The sequence below is a fragment of the Pleurodeles waltl genome, chromosome 3_2 (assembly GCF_031143425.1).
Source record: "Pleurodeles waltl isolate 20211129_DDA chromosome 3_2, aPleWal1.hap1.20221129, whole genome shotgun sequence".
In the NCBI taxonomy this organism is placed as follows: Eukaryota; Metazoa; Chordata; class Amphibia; order Caudata; family Salamandridae; genus Pleurodeles; species Pleurodeles waltl.
The window spans coordinates 186,378,803-186,398,061 of record NC_090441.1 but is presented as its reverse complement, the minus strand read 5'-3'; the positions used below and the strand labels follow the sequence as shown (position 1 = coordinate 186,398,061).

Sequence of the window (19,259 nt, the reverse complement as noted above, 5' to 3'; positions counted from 1 at the left end):
GTCGCCGTTCCCAATCATCAGAAACTGGATATATTTATGGCAATAATTATATGTTAACAAAGGGATAATGTCTGGACAATTGCTCTGCATGGTCCCCCTATCCACACTCTCTGCCTGCGACTGCCCTGAAAGGACCTCACCAACTTACACACGCCAGAGGATTAGGATAAAATTGGTGCCTCCTTCCTATGGGTCAGCACCCAAGCAAGAAGTGAGTGTGCCTCAGCTGCGTGGTCTTTCTGCCAGGGGGGCTGCACAGTCAGATCTCAGTAGGATACAGGTGGGGTCTTGGAGCAGTACCCAGGGTGGGCAGAGCGCCTCACGAGGGCCAGAACCGTTCCAAGGACCATCATTTGGCTTTTGTCCCTCAAACCTGGGCCTCCGTTGGTCTGCGGGCCTGTGCATACCTTTCCGGTACTGGGCACCATGTTTAGTTTGTTAATTTTATATGCCAGAGGCCAACTGGTATCTCCTTAAAAGATCTTCAAATTAAGTGGTGGCCACCAACCTGGAAAGAAAGAAGTGGGCTAATTCTTCAAGGCTGAGACCACGGTGGACCAGCATAGTCTACTGGCATTTCACCTAAGGAGGCCTATCTCCTTACTGCACACCCAGATCACTGTGTGCCCTCAGACCAGAGGTCTGGTCCCACGACCCCTGCCCTGAGCATCTACAGGACACAGCACGGACTTCTCACTCACTGGGTGTAACGCAGCTGGGCATTGGCTGGACAGTGGGAACGTTGTGAGCTCGGCTCGCGACCAGTTATAATATTAGAAGCAGACCCTGACCTTCGGCCCTTCAAACAAATCTATTGCTGCACTCTCCTCCAGAACAAACCCAACCACCCTGAGGGGTCGGGCTTATTGAGAGATAGTGGACCTGGGCACTAGAGCGGGGCGTGCATGGGTGGAGGAGTGCCAGGAGCACAGAGAGGTGTCTGTTTGGCTGGGACGGTGGGTGACCGTCTGACTACAGGTTGGTGGTCAATGACACTGACTGACGCGTGGCGCCATGACTGAAGGCTTTAGCAAGCCTTGTCTTTGTTTACCAATTGGCTTGGGGTGTTTATTTGATTTTTCAGCAAGGACAGAGCTATTTTCGAGAATTGAGGGGGTGTATCCTGGGCAGCGTGGGTTAGACTGACAGCATGCTCTTTGTCAGGAGGGTGGCTTGTGGTATCCCTCTACTGCCGGCAGGTCTCTACCATGAGCATCCTTTCTCCATGGAAAAGATGGAGAAGTGCGCTAATTTGCTGATACCTCTCTGTGTGCAAGTAGGGTAATTTCACCCGCATAATGCATCCTCCCAGTGTGTGTGGTGTGTGTGTGTGTGTGTGTGTGTACACATTCTACAGCTGTATGCAGTACGGGTTGGTCAACCTCAAAACGTTGGGTGCAGGGCCTGGACTTAACCCCTGCTGTGGAATGTGAGTTGGGTGCAGGGCCTGGCCTTGACCCCTGCTGTGAAGTGTGGGTTGGGTGCAGGGCCTGGCCTTAACCCCTGATGTGGAGTGTGAGTTGGGTGCGGGCCTGGCCTTAACCCCTGCTGTGAAGTGTTGAAGGCCTTGTGCCGTGGGGATTGACCACCTGTGGAGGGTTGGCCACATCATCTGGTCCGGCAGACAGCCCACGCTGCACACAGCCACAATCATACTATTGGTACCTCATGGTGCTCTCACCAGGTATACCATTAGTGCTGCCATCGAGGATGGCATTTACATATCTTCAGGGATGTCGTATGTATGATCAAACGTAAGGCTCCTAGTTTTCCATTTTTAGTGAATTTTAAAGATAAATACAGGCAGCAAACAATGTTTCTTGTCTGTATTTATCTTTAAAAGAGGAAAACTACTGAAAATTGTCCTTTTTAGGAGAGACTGACCGTGCTGTCTTTCGTGAATTCCTGGGCAACTGCTGAGCAGATAGACAGCTTGCGGAGATAAAAAACAAGATGAGAGCTCCTTAAATACAGGCATCTGTTAACATGTATTTGAAGTATAACGCTACTATGCACCTGTGGGTGTAGTGTTTTGTTATATGTGGTTGCTTAATTTGCTAAAACACAACAGGCATCTACGTATTCGTGCACGTCTAAAAGATAAAGAAATGTGGAAATAAACCCTTTTAGGTCTCCCACAAAAATTCTCAAAATACAAAATAAATAAGGATAAATACAGATGGAAATGTTAACAAAATAAATACCATAAAACAGGGAGCCCTAGTCATAAGCAGTGCATGATGAACACGTAGTTATCTTAGTTTGCCAAACCATAACCGGTGAATTTCAGTGGTTTTTAGGTTTTGTTTTGTAACCATAACTTCACTTAACCGTTTTTATTCAGTGAATTTCTGAGGTTTTTATTTCAAAGGTACATTAGTGTCTGATACCTAAAGCTTCATGTTAACGCTTGTGTTTTTTCAGTGGGAGCCAGTGCATGGCTATCAGTACAGGTGGGATGTGTTCTGTGGTCACGTGTGAGCAGCACATGAGCCCCCCTTCTCTGCTTATGTCTCCTTGAGGTGTAGCAAGGCCTAGCTAGAGACCACAGCCAATCAGGTTACAACCACCACAGGAGCACTTTTATTCTATGAGCAAAATTAAGAGACTGAGCAGAAAATTCCAGCTGGGCAGCCATGAAAGATTGAAACCTAGCTTTTTAGACATTTGTCTAATAATGTACTGCATAAAAAGCAAGCAAACTTCTATTGGGTAACTCAAAAAAGCAACCTAACACAAAAATCGCAACCTATAAACACTTCAAATCCACTCTGTAGAATTTAGTTATGTGTTCAAAAACACATTTTCCAGCCGCTGAATCCAGTAGAAACCACTCGTCATTGATCCACTGGAAATTCCTCATGGGAGTCATGTAATCAATCAATCAGGATTTATAAAGCGTGGCAAATCACCCGTGAAGGCCTCAAGGCGCTGGAGTTGCTAGCTGCATCGCGGTGCTCTGTTCATTCCAACAGCCAATTCTTGAGTCGTTTTCTGAATTCCCGGAGCGATGCGGCGTTCCGGAGGTGCAGGGGGATTGCTCCAAAATTTGGCCGCCAGGTGAGAGAACAAGCGTCCCCCGCTGTTGGATCAGCGGATCCAGGGGATGTCTGAAGGAAAAGAGAGGCGGATCACAGGTGTCCGTTCGGTTGGTGGAAGGTCATTTGTTTGTTAACGTATGCTGTAATGCAGTAGGTTTAGAAAGTCAGTGCAGGAGGGGCTACCCTAAGTGATCCAGTAACCTGCGATAGTACACTCAAACCCCCCACTCCTTGCCTGAGTGATCTTGGTTTGGTTTCTAACAGAGCCATTTTGGTAGAAGCTCCTGAATCCCTGAGAAGGGTCACTTCTCTGCTAGAGATTGTTTCTTGTTCTTGTTTCATTTCCGAAGTAGCGTGCTACTCGCCGAAAAGGGCTTCGACGCATCGTCAGGGGTAGTAAGCGCTATATAAATTCTATTACAATACAATAAAATTTGCAGAATAACATGGAAGGGACACTCCACAGTTAGGGTTTTGGTTTTCGATTACGCGTCCGCACCCGGTGGCTGATGGGAGAGGGGAATGTGTGACTCGGGGCTTGATTGGCTGCAGACCCCAAAATCAGCCACTGAGAGACGGCAGTTGACTGTGCTGCCCAGAATCACCCCAAAAGCTCTGCATTGTGGTGTGATGCTTCTTGATAAACGCGGGTCGGCAGCTGCGTGCTGTGGAGCCGGCCACCGCAATGCCTGCTGCTCAGAAGACCCTTCAACACATCACAATCTGTTTCCACAATTGTGGCACGGCGAGGTGCGTTAATGGCTGCTTACATCGTGTCCAATAGGTAACCACTCGTCACTAACATATTGTCCCTGAAATACGCTTTACAGGTTTAGCCGGCGGGGTTGGGGGCGACAAAGAGGCTGGTCCGATGCCCAAAGGGTTGCTTTTCATGCTCATATCTTGAAATGGTGTGCCAAGCTGCGCTGTCATGCGACGCTGCAATGCACAAATGCAGATGTTACACCTACAAATATTGCTCAGTGTCCAGCTTCCCACTTGTCTGTGCCAGTTTCATACGGTCTTGCATTGAATGGTTGTATGGTGTGACGAGTGTCATGCAGTGTTGTGCAGTTGTGTGTTATGGGATGTTGTGTTACACCATATTATGTTCTGTTCTTTTCTGGGATGTTTCCAATCTCTGCTGTGTGGTGTTACACTGGACAGATCTTGAGGGACAGCTGAATACCGCTGCCACTTTTAGGAGGGTTCAGTGTGCTGTGGCCAGGCAGAGGCCCCCAGGGAGCACATCCGGGTCAGGCAGACAGCTGGGCACATCTGTGCGCAAAGGGAAGCTTACTGTGTCCAGGTCAGGGTCACAGGTAGACTCCATGGAGTCCAGGGGGGCTTGGCTTGTCTACCCCGGATGAGAGGGAGTTCGGGGCCAGTAGCAGGTGGGTGGAGACAGAGAGGGGGGGGGGGGCTAGAACAAGGAGCTTTACATTCACCTCTGTCTTCTAAATACAGTAACAAGACCACGAGGGCGAGGCCCGCCGCTCCAGCCCCACCACTGTGACCAGCAGTAAACACCTCGCCCCCGCCCGTGGCAGCAAGAGCACACGGCTGTGGTCGGTGGTGTCAGCAGGGCTGGCGCCGGGAGCGTGGGGTGGGGGCGGCGAAGAAGCCTCTTTTATACAGATGAACAAACACAAACTGGCATCGGGGGTGACTGGGGGGCGTTCACCACCGCCCCCAACCAAAGAGGGCGTCAGTGCTGGACACAGAGTGTAAACAGCGTGTATTTAGGGAACACAGTGGTGCTGTGCGCCGGGAGACGCTGACCAGGGGCGAGGGAGGGGCACGGGTCCCAGGAGGGTCAGCGAGGGTCCGAGCATGGCTGGACTGGGCACCGCCTGGGCACCAGGCTTCGCTCGGAGTCTTTGACCTAGCTGCCCCACTGTGTGCCCAGCCCCAGGCCACTTGCCTCTGGGTGTCTAGAATAACCACCCTGCCCCCTAGGATGCTCAGAGCAAACCAGCTGGCCATCCAGGTATTTAAAAATACTCACCTGTCCAACCGGCTTTTTAAACTACCCACCTGTACCTACAGAAGTCTGGAAACGCCTAGAATAATCCCCTTGTCCACCACGTTGTTTAGAAGAACAACCTCATCCCCAGGGTGTCCAGAAAAGACCTACCCACCTCTCATGGTGGCCAGAATAACGAACATGTCCCTCAGGTTGTCTAGAACAATTTACCTTTCGCCTTCTCAGGTGTACCCTACCTCTTATCTGGGATGCTGGACAATCAAACTGTGTGTGTAGAAGAAACTAGTCCTCCGTGAGTGTCTAGAGCAACTTACCAGCCTATTTTTCAGTACAATTGACTACCTGTTTTTCTAGGACAATTTAGTTGATCTAAGCAGTTGATTTAGTTGATCTAAGCAGAACAGCCTGTCTGGACACATTGGGCAACCTAGCTCCCCCATGTGTGTCTAGAGCAACCTTCCTGGTCCTGTCTCTAGGCAGAACAATTTACCGATCTAGAATAAACTACATGACCCATGGGCGTGCAGAACGACCCGGATGACGCGTGGCAGGACTGGAAGGACACAGCTCTTCCTGAGCTGCCCGTGGCACTTCCGGACCCATGCCAGTGCCACCCAGTGTTCTTGTAACATTGGCACCCCGGTGCCTCAGGCCATGCCCAGCACCCCTACCTCCTAGTTCTGTAGCGTGGAACCCCGTCTACTCCAGAACCTCTCCGTTAACCAAACAATAAAGATATTCATTCATTCAGATCCACAAGGAAGAAATACTGAGCAGGAACACCAGGCGCAAGAAGGGGAGAGGTGAGGTACCAGAGAACCATCTTAGAAGGCCAAGAAAAAGAACCAAAGCCACATGAGTCAAGGGTCCAAATCACACAAACAGTAACATCATATAATATAATGTCCTTTGGCCCTACAACATGCCCTGATATTGTATGCAACCTGCAGCCGCGCATCATTTGTGATCTAGAATTCTCAATAGCATGTAATCGGGATATTGTTAGCCAACAATATCACAGTGCGGGACACACAATATGGCGGTGCATGACTATGTAATCGGGATATGGTTAGCCACACACAATATGGCGGTGCATGACTATGTAATCGGTATATGGTTAGCCACACACAATATGGCAGTGCATGACTATGTAATCGGGATATGGTTAGCCACACACAATATGGCGGTGCATGACTATGTAATCGGTATATGGTTAGCCACACACAATATGGCAGTGCATGACTATGTAACCAGGGTATGGTTAGCCACACACAATATGGCAGTGCATGACTATGTAACCAGGGTATGGTTAGCCACACACAATATGGCGGTGCATGACTATGTAACCAGGGTATGGTTAACCACACACAATATGGCGGTGCATGACTATGTAACCGGGATATGGTTAGCCACACACAATATGGCGGTGCATGACTATGTAATCGGGATATGGTTAGCCACACACAATATGGCAGTGCATGACTATGTAATCGGTATATGGTTAGCCACACACAATATGGCAGTGCATGACTATGTAACCAGGGTATGGTTAACCACACACAATATGGCAGTGCATGACTATGTAACCAGGGTATGGTTAGCCACACACAATATGGCGGTGCATGACTATGTAACCAGGATATGGTTAGCCACACACAATATGGCGGTGCATGACTATGTAATCGGGATATGGTTAGCCACACACAATATGGCAGCGCAGGGCTATGCAACCAGGGTATTGTGAATAGTAAATAGTGATCTAAGATCAGAATTCAGGTTGGTTGTGTCCACTGTTAACTCTTAGTAACTAGGTCACATCGCCCCCTTATTAGCTTTGAAGTGTTTACATACAGCAGAGTTAATGTGGCGGTGAAGAAACTTTACGAAATAAACATGTTGAACTGTGATGGTGAAAGGAATATTTTTTTTCTACATCTTTATTTCGGTCCACTCCATTCTGGTAATCTGGCCATGCACAGAAAAGTCAAACAGGGTGTTGCAATCAAAGATAAATCATCAGTAGGCAGGTAGCGCAGGTTTTATGATGAAGAATAGAGACTTGTTTACAGGTTTTAGGTGTCATCTCAATGGTACATCAACACCCCACCAGGAGCAGCACCCGGTGCTCAGCCCACTCTCTGCAGGTGACTTCTCCAGGCATACATAAACATTCTATGACATCACAGACACCCTGGCTAAGCATCAGGTACCAGGGAAACCAGGCAGAGAGAATGCATTATACCTAAGTCAAGATGTAACGCAGGGTGATATTAAAAATATTGTTACTGGGAGCTTTGTACCCTGATGACATCTGTGCAGATGAAAGCTCCTGCACTAATTTGTTTTGATTTTGAAGATTTGTACTCAAAGCTCCCTAACTTGCTCACTCTCTCATTCCATAGTGCCCACATACTATATTCACTCACCCATTACCTCGTTCGCTCAGCCTCTCTAATCACTTTTAGCTTCTCTTGTAGTCAATCTCCCACTCGTACCACACCTACCCACTCACTCCCTCACTCTTAATTTTAAAGCCTTGGGCTCAGATTTACTAATGTTCAAACAGTACAGCGTTGTATGAAAATCTGCAGTGGTGCACTGTGCAAACAGGAATACAGTTGTGCAGTTCTATATGTAGTAGGAGTCATGAAGATGATGTCATAGCAGTTCTTGCACTAAAATGTCAATTTTTTGCATCATGCTAAGTGCTGTGCTGTGGCACACAGTAATTCTTCACAATACACATTTCAATGTGAGGACCACCTTCCAAGGGTAAACTGGTTTAAACGTGTAGTTCTGCCACTACTACACGTCACACCTAGAAATATTGCACAGAATTCTGCTTGCCACTTGTTTGTGCCTGGTGTCTAGTGGTGCTAGGATGTCTGGGAAACCCAGATCACACAATTTTTGTCTATCTGGCTTTGTGTGAAAGCCTATGCATGTTTACTCTTTTTCTGCCCTGTTACACCCTCTTTGTACAGACTATAGTGGGCTGGCACACGGCAGTGCAAAGGCATTTTGTACTGTGCTCTCATCAACTTTTCAGGGCATTATGGGGGTCATTCTGACCCTGGCGGCCGGTGACCGCCAGGGTCACCGACCACGGGAGCACCGCCAACAGGCTGGCGGTGCTCCCAAGGGCATTCTGACTGCGGCGGTTCAGCCGCGGCCAGAAAGGGTAAACCGGCAGTCTCCCGCCGGTTTACCACTGCCCTCCAGAATCCTCCATGGCGGCGGAGCGCGCTCCGCCGCCATGGGGATTCTGACACCCCCTACCGCCATCCTGTTCCTGGCGGGTCTCCCGCCAGGAACAGGATGGCGGTAGGGGGTGCCGCGGGGCCCCTGTGGGCCCCTGCAGTGCCCATGCCAATGGCATGGGCACTGCAGGGCCCCCCGTAAGAGGGCCCCACAAAGTATTTCAGTGTCTGCAAAGCAGACACTGAAATACGCGACGGGTGCAACTGCACCCGTCGCACCCTCCCACTACGCCGGCTCAATTCTGAGCCGGCGTCCTCGTGGGAAGTTAGATTTGCCCTGGGCTGGCGGGCGGCCTTTTGGCGGCCGCCCGCCAGCCCAGGGCAAATCTCAAAATACCCTCAGCGGTCTTGCGACCGCGGAGCGGTATTTTGACGGGGGAACATTGGCGGGCGGCCTCCGCCGCCCGCCAATGTTAGAATCACCCCCTATATGTTGCAATGGATAGTTGACAACACTGCCTTTTGTGCTCCGTTGTTGCACGACTTGTTCTTAGAGTTGCACAACTGCCCGAGTTAAATATTAGTAAATCTGTGCCTTTGTTTATATGTTTGTATTGACTTCCTGGCTGTTAGCTTACCATACAGGAATAGATATTCAGGCAGCTGACTGGACATATCAAAATATATAATTGGCTTTCAGTTGTACTCATACTGTAAGTGAATGGGGAAAGGGAGAGGCTGTGGAAAGCATGTTCTATTTTAAGATAAGATGGTTTGGGGCAAAATAGTTGAAAGAAAACGTGTAACTTATGGATTAGGGAGTCTAAAATATTCAAAAGAGAAGGTTGTAACTTATGGACGTCAAAGTCGAAAAGAATTAAAGGTAAAAGTTGTAACTTATGGATTCCAGAGTCTAAAATATTCATAAGAGAAGGTTTGTAACGTATGGATGACAGATTCTGAAAGATTTAAAGGTAAAAGGTGTAACTTATGGTTCCCACTGTCTAAAACATTCATAAGAGAAAGTTGTAACTTAAGGATTTTAAAGTCTAAAAGATTTAAAGGAGAAGATTGTAACTTATGTATTCCAGAGTCTAAAATATTACAAGAGAAGGTTGTAACTTATGGGCGACAGAGTCTAAAAGATTTAAAGGTAAAATTTGTAACTTATGGATTCCAGAATCTGAAATATTTATAAGAGAAAGTTGTAACTTATGGATTTTTAAGTCTAAAAGAGTTAAAAGAGAAGGTTGTAATTTATGGATTCCAGAGTCTAAAATATTTAAGGAGAACATTGTAACTTATGGATTCCAGAGTCTAAAATATTCAAAAGAGAAGGTTTTAACTTATGGATGACAGCGCCTAAAAGATTTAAAGGAGAAAGTTGTCAATTGTGGATTCCACAGTCTAAAATATTTAAAGCTAAAAGTTGTAATTTATGGTTTCCAGAGTCTAAAATATTCATAAGAGAAGGTTGTAATTTATGGATTTTAGAGTCTAAACAGTTTAAAGGAGAAGATTGTAACTTATGGAGTCAAGAGTCTTAATCTTTCGAAAGAGAAGGATGTAAATTATGGATTTCAAAGTTTAAAACATTCATAAAAGAAGGTTATAACCTATGCATTCCAGAGTCTAACATTTTCAAAAGAGAAGGTTGTAACTTATAGATTTCAGAGTTTAAAATATTCAAATGAGAAGGTTGTAACTTATACATTCCAGAGTCTAACATTTTCAAAAGAGTAGGTTGTAACTTATGGATTTCGGAGTTTAAAATATTCAAAAGAGAAGTTTGTACTTTATGCATTTCATAGTATAACATTTTTAAAAGAGAAGGTTTTAACTTATAGATTCAGGAGTCCAAATATTAAAAGGAGAAGGTTGTAACACATGAATTCCTGAGTCTATGATGTTCAAAAGGGAAGGTTGTAACTTATGGACGACAGAGTCTAAAAGATTTAAAGGAGAACGTTGTAACTTATGGATTCCAGAGTTTAAAATGTTTAAAGGTAAAAGTTGTAACTTATGGATTTCAGAATCTAAATTTTACAAAAGAGAAGGTTGTAACTTCTGGATTTCAGAGTTTAATATATTGAAAAGAGAAGGTTGTAACTTATGCCTTCCAGAGTATATCATTTTGAAAAAAGAAGGGTTTAATTAATGGATTCAGGAGCCTAAAATATTAAAAGAGAAAGTTGTAACATATGGATGTCCGAGTCTATAATGTTCAAAAGAGAATGTGTATCTTATGGATTCTAGAGTCTAAAATATTCAAAAGAGCGGTTGTAATTTATGCATTCCAGAGTATAACATTTTCAAAAGAGAAGGTTTTAACTAATGGATTCAGAAAGAGAAGGTTGTAACATATGGATTCATGAATCTATACTGTTCAAAAGAGAAGAGTATAACTTATGGGTCCAACAGCCTAAAAATATTAAGTCTATTTAAGTCTACAATATTCAAAAATAAAGGGTCAAAAGAGCAGGTTGTAGAGTTTAGATTCCATACTACAAACTTTTACATGACAATGGGAAGCTCTACAAGAGATGCCAACGATCTCTAAACTATCTGTTTTCTCAATATCTATCGCTTGTGAGTTTATCAATTGCCTGATAGAATGTTTCTCAGGTCCTGTGATAGGAGTTCGCCTTCACCCTGTGGGGCGATTCATTCCCTCACAGCCTCTCGCTTTCCCGCCTGCACCCCATCCCTGGTGTAGTTTTGGATTGACCTCCATTTTAAGATGTGATTTCCCTCATTGTTGATTAACAACTTGGTGTGACTTCGGATAACATGGTGCTTCCTCTAAAGACCTGGTATTATTGGGGATTTTGATTTGGGCTAGAATGATAATACTGCTGGTACTGAGGATCCGACAATGCGCTGCTCTTACTTACTGACTCTTTGTTATCTTTTCTTTAGAACATTCTGCTGCAGCAAAGACTGGTGGCTGCTTCCCTGCAAGGGCCCTGGCAACGCTGGAGAGTGGCATGAAGGTCCCCATCGCGGAGTTGAAGCCCGGTCATCGAGTGCTGTGCATGGATGAGGGCGGCCGCAGAGCCTACAGTGATTTTTTAACCTTCTTGGACAGAGACTCTACAGCAGTGAAAGAGTTCTATGTGGTGGAAACACAAGACCCACCACGCAGACTGGCCCTCACTGCGGCACATTTGCTCTTTGTTGCAGATAACTTCACTGTGCCACTTACAGACTTCAGTACAATTTTTGCCAGCCACGTGCGGCCTGGACATTACGTCCTTATAGAGGGGGTACTTGGGCTGCAGCCTGCTAGGGTGGTTTCTGTCACCACCCAGACTGACTCAGGTGCTTACGCACCCCTCACCAGCCATGGTACATTGTTGGTAGACGATGTAGTCGTATCCTGCTATGCCGTGGTCCAAAAGCATCAGCTGGCACAGCTAGCCTTCTGGCCACTGCGGCTTTACCATCACACGGGAAGGCCAGAGACACAGCCAGAGGGCATGCACTGGTACTCACGTCTTCTTTACCGGCTTGGCAAGCTCTTGCTCATGAAAGAACAGTTCCACCCTCTTGGGATGCCCTCTACAAAGAGCTGAGCACAGAGGAGGACCAGGGAAGGAAAAAGGAAAAGGAGAGAGGAGACTAGCCCGCTAGGCGGCACCAGCACACCTGATGTTGGCATGGGGTGATGCAGCACGGAGATCTTTGGAGTGCGTGAACAGAGTGGGCAGCAGACACCGACTGTCTCCCCACTTCCGTACTCCCCAATAGCCCTGCTCAGCTTGGAGGCCTGGGACAGAGACATACTGCAGGCTCGCTTATTTGAATTTGTAAAAAAGAATTGTCCTATTCATGAGTCTGAAATATGGGGAAGGACTCTAGGAGAATACTGTGTGAGTGAGCTGTACATTGTTGGCTGGACACCAGAAAGTGGAATCCACTCAGCCTATCCTCGAGCCTAGTCTATGGAAGCAGAAGTGCAGACTCCTGGTCCATTCCTGCCCACCAGACCAGACACCACACAAAGAAATTGCTGATGTCCAAGGGTGCAGCAGGAGTCATGTAAGGCCTGCTTGAATTGAGCAACTTCACAATCAGACATCTGGGAACAAGCGTCCCTCCCTGATGGGTGGACTTATTTTCCAATATTAATTCAGGGATGGGTGGATCGGGGTGGGGAACGGGAGGAGGTGACTTAAGGGAGGCAAAGCCTGCTTAGACCAAAATGCTTTATTGGAGGTCTTGAACCTGATCTTCAATTTATTGATTGCTTACTGCAAATATTTAACATATACAAAGACATATTGTAGCCAGGAAGCTAGTACAGACCCATCTAGATTGTCCCTTCCTTGCCTTCAGCCAAAACATAGACATCTCCTAGTCCCCAGCGAAGTGTTTGCTCTTACAGTGATTTAACTCTGCAACTACCACATACACATTTTTCTTAATTCTGTTTTTGAGGGTCGCCTTCAACAGTCTTGCTTAACAATAGTTCCATGCATTTGCCATCTTTTCCAAGAATACCTTCTGAATGTTACTCCTGAAACCCTCAGGATTAACTCAACCCCTTGGTTTATCTTAATACATCATTCGAGTGATTCATGTTCATGGCGAGCTCGGGTCTTCGTTTTGATTACTGATCTGTGGAAGTTTACAGCATTCCTATACAGAAGTTTCAATCAGTCACCGGAGTTTATGGGAATTTGGTATATCATTGTTGTGTAATAAATCTGTAAGCCCCCACCCCATTTACATCTGTTTGCTCTGTATGAAACCCTAAAGAGAGTCCACGCTGAATTCCGTAGACAATGTGGCCCTTCCAGTAGTCTCTAAGAGACAGTTACTAAAAAGACACAGCTCACATAAATGACTGCAGAACCAAGAGCCACACAGGTGAAGGTGCAGTTGAAACAAGATATTAGATTGTATGTTATATAGGATATCTCCTGTTTGTCTCTAGGCCCTATTCAACATCGAATGGAGTAGAACATTCTCAAATGGAATTGTAGAGGGGACAATCAATACCAAAGCTACGTTCATTTTGTTAAGCTTTTTTCCTTGTGAAAAATCAACAGCCCACAGAAAGACAGTCTGTTTCCTGAGTGGGGACTGCTTGCAGTGCCTTGCAGAAAGCTGCCATAGAGAGGAACTACCATATAGTGAACTAGTAATCACCTAGAATATGTGTCAGCCTAAAACATTCCAAACTAAATTTGCATTTATGTACACTGCAATAATTTATTCCTTTTTCTCCTCGTTTTTGCTTTAGTATTTGATGTGAACTTGCTTTGTTTTTCATCTAATGTATATGTATGGAAGCTCTATAGAGCACACACTGATAATAGATATTCACCTCTAGGAGCTTCGACTTGTAGTGAAAAGCATTTTAGCACCATCTGAAATATGGGACTCAAGGAGTGCCTGTGAACTTCACAACCTTTTAGACTAGGGATCTGTAAGTAACTGGAGGTGTTAAGGCTCAGATCTCTGCTTGTTGCTTGTGATTCACATTTTGTTGGAGGGCTTCTACTCCGGGCAAGTGAGAGTTGAGTCACATGAGATCATGGTAGTCAGACACAGCCACTAGATGTGAGGATGTATATTCACAAATTTAGGAAATGCAAAACCCCTGTGACAGTGTCAGGTTATAGGTATGACAGGAGTTTGTAGGGAATCTTACTATTAAAAGTTTAGTGCACTGTTCGGGAACTAGAACTAATTTTACAAACCATTTTTTCAATCCTGCATAACCAAATCTCACATATGACCTGACCCAGGGCTTATTTTCTGCAACAGTCATCTCACCAGGTTTGTGGCCCACTCTTCCACTGGGACACACTGAAAACAAAGTCTGTTTTTAGGCAAAGATTTTCCTTTGTGCATGCTCCATGTGGGACTGCTTTTGTGTCCTCCGATTATGACAGAAGAACACCTCTAGGATGTGTTTGTTGTGGATATATGTTAGCTGTCACCTGTCCATAAGTATTGTATTTCTTGCAGGGAGGGGTATTGGTCAGGTGAAAATGATCCATTTGCAGTACCACAATGTGCTGTGAGCAGTGAGTGTACCCCTATAGCTGTGTCTGGGCGTACTGAAAGCACACACAATAAATTAATAATATCACCCGCATCGAGGATAACACCTGATGTCTCTCCCCTTTCGCTGTCTGTCCAGTAGTGACCATTTCTGAAGGTTGACCTGTCTTGACCAGTGGTGGTACCCTTGGATTTCTGGTGCCCCTTTGGGGCGTGGTTGGTTATTAACAGGGTCTCTGTGGCACACCCTGCTCTGCAAAGTAATGGTCAGGGAAGGGTGCAGTGCCCTCGTGTTCCTGGGCATGGAATGAGGGTGCAAAGGACACTCATTGAAAGGGCTTTGTAAGCAGACAATGACTTTGAAATATGCCTGAAGTACAGACCATGAGTCAGCTGTAAGCAGAGCAACTGCAAACTAATACCAAGGTTCCTTTACTTGTAAACAAATAAATGAGAGAACTGGTGCTGAGACGGTTAAGCTGCTGCTACAAAGCATATAAAAGGGTGCCAGTGGCTCACAAAATTAACTTAAAAAAATTGCGCTGACAAGATAAATAACAAAAACAGAGTGACCAAAATAAACTGCACGAAAAATATATTACTGCAGGACTCCCAAAGTGAAAGGTAGTGTCAGGTTGAACGACTATATTGGACTAAAAAGATACAATCCTAACTAGAACTAGAGTAATGAAGGCGGCAAGAATTAATAATCGTTTCAATGATTTATGGCTCGGTTGTAAATGTCAGCCTCTTGTGCTTTGCATACGCTGAGTTGATTGTAGGTGTTATTGAACTCAATGGTATTAAATCAGTGCTGGGTAGTTGGTGCTCTCTATGCTTTGTTGTTCAAAACATATGTCAGAATTAAGTATAACTTTTAGAAGCTGACTTTAGTCGATGTATTGGAGGAAACCAGTGAACAATGTAGAGAAGACAGCCAATCACATCCTTTAAAGAGCAGGTGGGGAGAGAGGCATGTAGGTGGTAAAACTGATCCAGGACTCATAGTCCTCCACAATCTACCACCAAAACTGGTTAGGGTGCATGCACCCTGGTCACAAATGCTACAAGTCTGCATGCCATGCACTTGTTTCTATTGAGCATCCATCTGTGGGATGTGGTAGCTAGTCTATGCTCCAGAATATACTTGTGGATCAGTACAGAAGGGCGGTGAGCAGCGGAGACGTGGAATCCTTACTCTTTTCTGTCTATATTTTTATAGACATCAAATAAAACAGATTAGATATTAATTCTTTTGATTCCATACGCGAGTGTGATCCAATTAATCAAAAAGGATGTATTTTGACATGTGAAAAAGAATGTGTGTTGGCAGACTACTTCTCTTAAACCGATCAAGTCCATGAGTTCTATCTCACCTGCATGTTTGGTTCAAGAACCCCAGATACTTACCTAAAACAGGAGTAGCTGCGAGTCTGGGGTAATTTGAGACAGAAATCTTACACTGTTAATTGCTTGATGGCACAAGGCTACTTCCTAGTGTTTGGGTGTTTCATGCAGACCAGTGTGGAAGAATGAATGATGAGGTACGTGGTACACAGGGTGTTTCAAAGATTTATGGGTTTAGTTTCTTTTCTCAAACTGGAGATTGCTGCTTACCAAATATAAATCAGTAGGTAGTGTGCCCAAAGCTTAATTTGTGTCCTCAGGTATTGTATTCTGTTAAATTGTTGATTATTATTATTAATTAAATAGAGAGGCCAGGCATGGTAGAAGGACCTTATTCAGAAACTCTCAAGAATGACCTTCTGTTATGAATAAGATGCAGAACATATGTGTAGAGCTGGTGCACACCAGTGGTGGCAGTGAGTGTAGGAGGCACCTCAGATAAAGTAGGGCAAGGGTAATGCACAGCACTGTGAGGACTTGCCTCACCTACATGGCATTAAAAACAAAATCCATTAAAAAAACTACCCAGTGAACCTGGACAGCTGGACTTAAAATTAGGAACCTCCAAATCACTTGAATATCTGGAAGATAGTGGTTTGAGCTGAAGCTTGGTCCAAGATAAGGTGAAAAAAGGTGTTTGGCTTTTCAGGGTTGGTTGTCTGTGGATGTTTAGGCCCAGTAGGACTTGGGCAGAAAAGTTCTGGAACAGGAAGAGTTTTTTATTGTCTTTAATGGAAGACGGATAAATGGTGTTACAGAAGCGTACTGCGAGACAACCACACCAGGACAGAGCATTTCAGAAAGTGAACAGTCCTAAGAACATTGATAGCTGATAGTTCAATTCTTGAAAACAGAACCAGGTGGAAAAGGAAGTTTAAGGAGGAATTCAAAATGTCTGCCAAGTTCTAGACTGCCATGGAATCTCAGGCACCAAACATACTCACCTTCCCCCAGCATTGCATCCAGGAGAGCTAGTCACTGGTGTTGTGGTCCCCAAATTGGAAACAAGTCTATGGCTGATTACAAGTTGGTCGGTGAATTCTGACCTATGGGCAAACCCTGTTTGCGCACAGGCCGGAATTATGAGTTGAGTGTTACTTAACGCATCCGATGGTAATTGGATGCGTTAAATACCTCAACCTTTGTTCAATTTTGCCAAATCAAACCTTCCAAAACTTAACAGTGAAAAACCATACCGTATTTACCATATTATGGGGATTTTGGTGTTTTAAACACCAAAATCTGCATGTTATTCCCCACCAACTCGTAATAGGTGTTATTGATCACACCCAATAAGTAACATGCCCCATGGTATCGTTACTACTCTAGTGCAATAGATAACACCTAAACTCGTAATCAGCGTCTATGTGTAATCAGAGTATATGTGAAGCCACCCCGTGGAAGACATCACCTAGTAGGCAGAAGCAGATATTAATTAAAATGAATGTAAATATTTCAGACTCACTTTGTCTTTTATTCAGTTTCCCTCCAGTGGCGGTACTACAGTGGGCGGGCTGTAGGTTCACTTGGTTTTTATTCGCTGCATCCCTTAGGTGACACATTCTTGGGCCAGTGACTCCTACCCCAAGTACTCAGCACTTCACAAACCAATATGTTTACATTTTGCAACAGAAAATCATTGCCTCCCCTTCATGCCATGGCACAGCCCATAACGCATCCAAAGAAAGGGGCTTTTTAATATAAAAAGGGCTGCAGAGTCTGCTTTGGACAAGAAGATGTAAGACACATGTAAATTGCTTGTGTGATAACAGCCTTCTGTCCTAATGGGGTTAAGGTTGTAATTCTAAAGAAGGTGCACATGCATTTATCATTCCAAAACACAGAAATCCAGCTGCCCCTGGAAGCCTGGAGTGGTTCAGTTCAATGCTGGAATAATGTTTGCAACGCCTGCCTGTAAAGCGAACTGTGGCTAGCAGAACTGGCAAAATAATAGTTAAAATAAGCATTAAAAAAAAAATATATATATATATATATATATATATAACAGAAGAAAACATTTCAGGAGTGCAACAGGTATCTTTTCAGGCACAGGCACAGGCACATTCATTCAGGGAAAAGCGCCACCTAGTGGCTGGTACAGGTATCACCTGTGACTGGACCAGAAGCTGGTCCATTCCATCCTCGTTGATTTGAGAAACATACAGGCCCATTTCACTTTGATAATTGGGACATTAAAAAGGTCCAGAGGCCCAGCACGGAAAGCTCTGGAGTTCTATAGTGAGGGAGGGTCCTTTACAAACGATTTTCAAAGATGCATTAAAGGCTTAATTATTAAATCTGTGCACACACACATATACCATTTTCTCACACTGTCCCTCTGTCCATTGTCTGTGTTTATCCAAGTGCCCTTTACTGAGATGCCTTTCTACATATTTATTTTTCTATTCTTTTAATGTAAAATAGATTTGGAAATGTTTGATGTCAATACAGAAATTCATTTTATATTATTAATATTAATATTATATTTGAATGGATAATTATGAAGGAAAGAAGATTTTTTAAAACATATAATTATTTAAAGATTTATTATATAAGTGTGAGTCTTTTGGGTATTATAACACAGGGGAAACTGGAAGTCCTCTTTGTACTGGTGATTTAACCTCATGTCAAATGTCTCTTGCAGGTTACAGGTCATTTCTGAAACCTCTAATAAAACTATGAACAACACTAGCTTTGTGTGTTTTCTTCTCTATAATATTTTCTCACAATTGTTCTCCCTATCACCTGTATATTTCCTTATTTGACCTTCTCTTTCCTTCTCTTCCACTCATTTTTCCATGTGTTCCTTCTGATGTCTCTTCTTCCCTTCCTCCCTTCTCAACCTCAGTCTTTTGTCCATTCTATGTATTTTAAACTCTTTCTCTGTTTTTTTCCCCATTGTTTCCTGTTTATCCCTCTGTTATATATACGTCGTTCTTCTTTTATCTATGACTGCTTTGCTTTCTTCCTTCTCTCTTTCTTCTTTTCCCTCGTCTCTCATGCTGTTTGTTTCTCACTGTCTCTTTGTTTTTGCCTCCCATGTTTTCCTTTCTCTCTCTTGCATTATTGTAGATGGCTACTACAATGAAATCAAAAACATTCAGTTCCAGACCTCTTTACCTGATCCTCCATCACAAACAATTACCAAAAGCCTGGGGGGCTCATTTACAAGCCCTGAGGCGCAGGGCAGCGCAGCAAGTGACCGCAGTGCCCTGCACCACCACAAAGGGCAGAAATGCTCCATATCTACAACACACGGCGCATTTCTGTCCTCTCCCTCTGTGATGGCCTACAATGGGCCACCTAGCGCCAACGTAGGCACCCTTGCACCATGGCACAAGGATGCCTGCTTTGCAGACAGGATCGTTTCTTTGAAGGAGGGGCACCTTCCTGCATAGAAATTAATCCATGGAGGATTTTTCCTCTTTCTGTGTGTGCTGCAGAATGCAGCATGCAGCACACATAGAAAGAAGGAAAAAACGAAAGATATTTCTCCTTGTTGCGCTTCCTCTAGAGAGGCGTAAAGTTCTGACGCATTACCAGGTTTACAGAATCTTGTAAATCTGGGAATGTGTCAAACCCCATAGGTGTTGCTTGGGTAAACCCATA

General features: G+C 44.6%; 1 protein-coding gene and 1 long non-coding RNA gene across 2 annotated transcripts in view; one reads left to right on the top strand and one right to left on the bottom strand.

Moving 5' to 3' along the window:
• Positions 1 to 18,338, top strand: part of IHH (Indian hedgehog signaling molecule) — a 154,784-nt gene extending 136,446 nt beyond the window's left edge. Inside the window, exon 3 of the mRNA XM_069227134.1 lies at positions 11,148 to 18,338. Coding sequence (XP_069083235.1) covers positions 11,148 to 11,803 — 656 coding nt within the window. The 3' untranslated portion in view covers positions 11,804 to 18,338. The remainder of the gene's footprint in view (positions 1 to 11,147) is intronic.
• LOC138286667 (uncharacterized) overlaps positions 1 to 19,259 on the bottom strand; it is a 95,172-nt gene that overhangs the window by 37,870 nt on the left and 38,043 nt on the right. The gene's annotated exons all lie outside the window — the stretch shown is intronic.